Below are 4,846 nucleotides of genomic sequence, written 5' to 3'. Positions count from 1 at the left end.
GCCTTCGCGCTTAGCAGCAGAAAGCAGCGGCTCGAAGTCCTCTGCAGCAGCAACAGCAGCAGCAGCAGCAGCAGCAGCAGCATCACCAGCCGCAGCAGTAGCAGCAGCATCAGCAACAGCAGCATCGGCACAATCATAGTCACGCGCGTAACCATATTCACAATCTTATTCATAATCATAGCCACCACGATCAGCAGCAGCAGCAGCAGCAGCAGCAGCAGCAGCACCTGACTGGCGCTGCAGCACGACGAGGTCTTCGACGTTGCTGCGCAGCATGGCCTGCAGCACAAGGCCGCAGCCCAACTTGCCGGCCCCGAAGTGCAGGTGGGGAGTTGGCAGCAACTTGTGGGGCCCTTTTGGCTGCTTGTCGCGCTGCAGTACTTCAGCTAGCTGCACCACCGGCAGCAGCTTCAGCGCCTTCCTGCAGCAGCAGCAGCAGCAGCAGCAGCAACAGCAGCAGCGGGCGGGGTTCGGTGCAGGGCCTGCACCTTCAAGTGCGCGGAAATGCAGCCGAGGCCAACAAGCAGCCTCGGGGCACTGCAAGTTGTGCAGCAGCAGCAGCAGCAGTGACAGTTGCTGCTGCTGCTGCTGCTGCTGCTGTATATCACTCACAGGCTCAGGCCTTTTGATATCTCTTCCAGAGCACCTGCGGCTCCGCGTGCAGCTCCCGTCTGCGGCCACACAGCAGCAGCAGCAGCAGCAGCGCAGTGCAGCTGGCAGCCGCAGCGAAGCTTCGCGGGGCAAACGCAAACCCTAAACCCTAAACCCTAAACCCTAAACCCTAGCGCGGACCCTGAAGTTCTGGTAAGCCATTCGCCACCTGGCGATCTGAGCCAAAAGGGCCTCATCTGTGGCAAAGGGAGAATCTGCTGCATAAGCAGCAAAAGGAGAAAGCAAGTTTGCTGCTTCATTTCCCGAAATGCCTTCTGGCAGCAAAGAAGTGTGGGGCCCCACACCTCCCTGCTGCTGCTGCTGCTGCTTCTCCGCGACTTTGCGCAGCGCTGCACCCACTTCCCCCTTCGCCCCCTTCGCGTAGCCCAGCCGGTGCAGCTGGTAGTCCTGAACAGCCCCGCCACAAGGGTTTAGGGTTTAGGGTTTAGGATTCGGATTTTAGGGTTCAGGGGTTAGGGTTTGAGGGGTCAGGGTTTAGGGTTTAGGGTTTAGGGTTGAGGGTTTGAGCTTCTGGGGGCTGCAGAGGAGCCCCGAGAAGAGGGCAGCATCAGCAGCGAGGCGCAACGGGGCGGAACAGGGTTTAGGGTTTAGGGCTTAGGGTTCAGGGTTTAGGGTTTAGGGTTTGTGTCTGAGGGTTTTCGCGGACTTTTCGAAAGCGGAGAATGGCGGGGTGGTCGAGGACTTCGAAAACGGGGCGGGCGAGGTGCAGCGCCTCGTGGTCTGCAGCAGGAGCTTCGCAGCCAGGAGCAGCCATGGTGCCAAGACAGAGGGAAAGCGAGGGAACACGCGGCCCTATTGCTGCAGCCAAAGGCCCAATTGCAGGCGAATACAATTCCAAAGAAAAGCCTTTTCAGCAGCTCCAGGTTGGTGGCTTTTTAGCGGCCTACGCGGCAAATGCAGAACTTGAACGAAAGCAGTCACGGAAAACATGAACTGCGGCGATCCGCAGCCGTTTCAGCTCCTGCGCAGCTCAAAAGAAGCTCCAAAGATCGAAAAACAACAAACAGTGCTATTTAATATTTTAAATTTCGAGAAAAGTCGCGGTCGAAGGCTGAAACTGCGGTGGTGGTCTCACTCGGTGCACACTTGGCAGAGGCTTCTGCTGAAAAACAGGAAATGCGCGGAAACTGCAGGCGAAGACAAGCTCGGGGTTTGCAAGGAAATAACAAAATTAATTTCAAGTTTGGAATACGAAAAGATTCTTTCTTTGCTGACTTGCACATTCCTCTTCTCTTCGCCGCTCTCCGCCGCTCGGCGACCGCCCAGCAGACCAGCGGTGTCTGTAGCCTGACTGACAGACAGCCCGCCCGCTTCTTTTCACCTTCTTTTCTTTCTTCTCTCTTCAATATTTGCATTTATTATTATTTTAAAGCTTTTTTAACTTGAAAGAGTCTCAAGAAGCAGCAGTTTCAGCTTTCATTTGGCGCGCCTGCAGCGCGCACGCGCACACTGCTGCTGCCGTTCATGTTCGGCAGTTTTGGCTGTCTGCAGTCTACACACGCAAAGTTTATTTACTTTCTTCGTTTCACCTTATTCTTAAATGCTTTATTCTTTATTTTTATTTGCAGTTCCGCGCTGGCGCTCACAGACTGTGGCCTCTGGCCGTCGAGCCCAAGACCGTGTCTGCGCTGCCGTGCCCGGCAGGGGGCGCAAAAATATGAGTTCTGCTGCTGCTGCAGCAAAAGCGGGCTTGAAAGCTTTTTAATAAATTAATTTTCAATTTGTTTTTAAGTCATTTCAGCAGCTGCTGCCGATCTTCTATTTCAGCACCTGCCCGTGGCCCCCTTCACTGCAGCAGCGCCGAGCAGCAGCAGCAGCAGCACACACAGCCAGCGTGCACAGACAAAGCACGCGCAGTTAAGAGAAAATTAGCAGCAAAAAGTAATTAAAATTGCATTTAAATAATATTAAAATTAATTTGGAATTCCAAAAATATTTCCTGGGGGAACCCCGAGCAGCGCCGCATCGAGCTCGTGGAAACCGCAAACCCGTAGGCCCTAGCTCTAAACCCTAAATGCCAGTTCTAAACCCTAAACCCTAGCTCTACACCCGAAACCCTCGCTGTGAACCCTCAGTTCAAGCTCCACAGCGAAAACCCTAACTACAAAAGCCAAACCCTCGCTGAAAACCCTAAACCCTAAACCCTAGCTGCCCGATCGAACACAAACCTAAAAACAGCCAACTCTGCTGTCCATCTGAGACTGCTGCTGGTGAAGCAACACTGAGGCGCTGCGCCCGCGCGCAGCAGCAGCAGCTGCTGCTGCAGCAAAAGCTGCTGCAGCAACACGCAACCGCAGCAGCAGCAGCAGCAGCAGCAGGGGGTTAAATAGAGAAGGAGCAGCTGAGGCCCAGGTTGCCCAGGCCCTCTACGCCGCGCACAAAACCCTGCTGCCCCAAAACCCCAGCAGCAGCAGCAGGAGAGTCATCAGGGACACAAGTGAAGTTTAGCTGCAGCTTCCCGTGTCTTGCTGCAGCAGCAACTTGAAGGTTTGTGTCGGGGACTCTGTAGGCTGCGCCCATGGAGAAGGGCCTGGGCTGCTGCTCCTGCTGCAGCTGCTGCTGCAGCTGCTGCAGCAGCCCCTGCTGGTGCTGCACCACCCGCAGCAGCGTCTCCGCCTGCTGCTGCTGCTCGCTGCGCTGCAGCCGCAGCCCCTTCAAATGCTGCAGCAGCTGCTGCTGCAGCAGCTGCTGCAGCTCCCGGCAGCCCCACCGCTCTCGAACCTGGGCCGAAGGCACGCACTGCTGCAGCAGCCGCCCAAACTCTTGTGTTGCTGCTGCTGCTGCTGCAGCTAACTGCTGCTCTGGGTCCGCTCCTTTGCTGCTGCGGCTTCCCTCGGGACTGTCTGCAGCAGCAGCAGCAGCCCCAGAAGCAAACGGCTGCAGCAGCAGCAAGATCTGCTGCTGCATTTGCTGCTGAAACAAACCCTTCGCCTCGCTGTCCACGTAGGCCTCTAGCTCGCCCTCTGCGCGCTGCAGCACCCCCTCATCTGCTGCTGCTGCTGCTGCTGCTGCTGGCCCTTTTACAATGTCCCTTAGCCTTTTCTTCGCTGCAGTAGCAACAGCAGCAGCAGCAAGCTCCGTTATGGGGAGGGTCTGGTGGCGGTTCTTTTTTCCAGGTGCTTCTGCTGCCATTAGTCCTTCCTGCTGCTGCTGCAGCGGCTGCTGCTGCTGCAGCTGCTGCAGCTGCTGCAGCAGCACGGCGTTCAGCTGCTGCCGCAGCCTCCCCATTTGCTCAGCAGCAAGCGCAAGGGCTGATCCAATAGCAGCTTCCACGGGGTTTGATGCTTTTGCTGGAGTGCTGCTGTTGCTGCTGCTGCTGTCGCTGCTGCTGCTGCTGCTGCTGCCGCTGCTGCTTGCAGTCTTGCTGCTGCATTCCGCCTTAGGGGCCCCCGGGTCCCCTCCCACCTTCTTTTTGCTTCTTAGCAAATTTCTAAGGGCCCCCAAGGGCTCTGCAAACGCTAGGGGCAGAAGGCCCCGCTGCTGCTGCTGCTGCTGCTGCTGCTGCTGGGCTGCAAAGCTCGGGAGAACGCGGCTTTGGGGGCCCAACAGGGGGCCCCCCAAGTGCGTTGGGGGGCTCCCACGGGGCAGCAGCAGAGGGGCCCCCTGAGGTGCAGCAGCAAGCAGCAAAATGCAGCAAAGAAAGAACAAAATTGAGACGGAGGGGCCCCCCTGGCAGCGCCGCTGGGGGCCCCTTGAAGCTCGCGGGCACTGCTGCTGCTGCTGCAGCAGCTGCTGCAGCAGCACCCTCTGCAGCAGCAACAGCATTTCTCTCGCCGCTGCAGCAGGGCGAGCTGTGAAGCGCAGAAGGTGCAGACGCGGCGCAGCAGCAGCGCAGCAGCAGCGCCAAGCACGGGCTGCAGCAGCAGCAGCAGCAGCAGCCCTGGCTGCAGCAGCAGCAGCAGCACTGGCTGCAGCAGCAGCAGCAGACAAAGAGAGAGGGGACTCGTGGGCCCCGTAAGACACACAAATAAGACAGGGGCCCCACAGGCGCTGCAGGCAAGCCGCTGACCCGAGTGTAAACCCTAAACTCTAAACCCTAAACCCTAAACCCTAAACCCTAGAGCCAGTTTTGTCTCTAGGTGAAAAGACAGAGACAAGTTCAGCTGAGTCTCTCTGTCCAGCCTCGAGGCCATCCAGAGCCAAACACGCCCTAAACCCTAAACCCTAAACCCTA

At 57.4% G+C, this 4,846-nt stretch overlaps 2 protein-coding genes across 2 annotated transcripts; both read right to left on the bottom strand.

The window, feature by feature from the left end:
- Positions 1-165: 165 nt before the first annotated feature.
- On the bottom strand, positions 166-1,426 carry ETH_00026000 (Mannitol-1-phosphate dehydrogenase, related; the record flags this gene model as incomplete). Its single annotated transcript, XM_013380704.1, has 4 exons — positions 166-421; positions 613-671; positions 793-1,059; positions 1,319-1,426. 4 exons carry the CDS (start codon positions 1,424-1,426, stop codon positions 166-168), a joined length of 690 nt encoding a protein of 229 aa, XP_013236158.1.
- A 1,568-nt stretch (positions 1,427-2,994) lies between these two features.
- Positions 2,995-4,437, bottom strand: ETH_00025995 (uncharacterized protein; the record flags this gene model as incomplete). Its single annotated transcript, XM_013380703.1, has 1 exon — positions 2,995-4,437. The coding sequence occupies one exon, from the start codon at positions 4,435-4,437 to the stop codon at positions 2,995-2,997; it is 1,443 nt and encodes a 480-aa protein (XP_013236157.1).
- Between the last annotated feature and the right edge of the window lie 409 nt (positions 4,438-4,846).

The sequence above is a fragment of the Eimeria tenella genome, genomic scaffold, assembly GCF_000499545.2.
Source record: "Eimeria tenella Houghton genomic scaffold, Eth_scaff821, whole genome shotgun sequence".
In the NCBI taxonomy this organism is placed as follows: domain Eukaryota; phylum Apicomplexa; class Conoidasida; order Eucoccidiorida; family Eimeriidae; genus Eimeria; species Eimeria tenella.
This window is presented reverse-complemented; position numbering and strand designations above follow the sequence as displayed.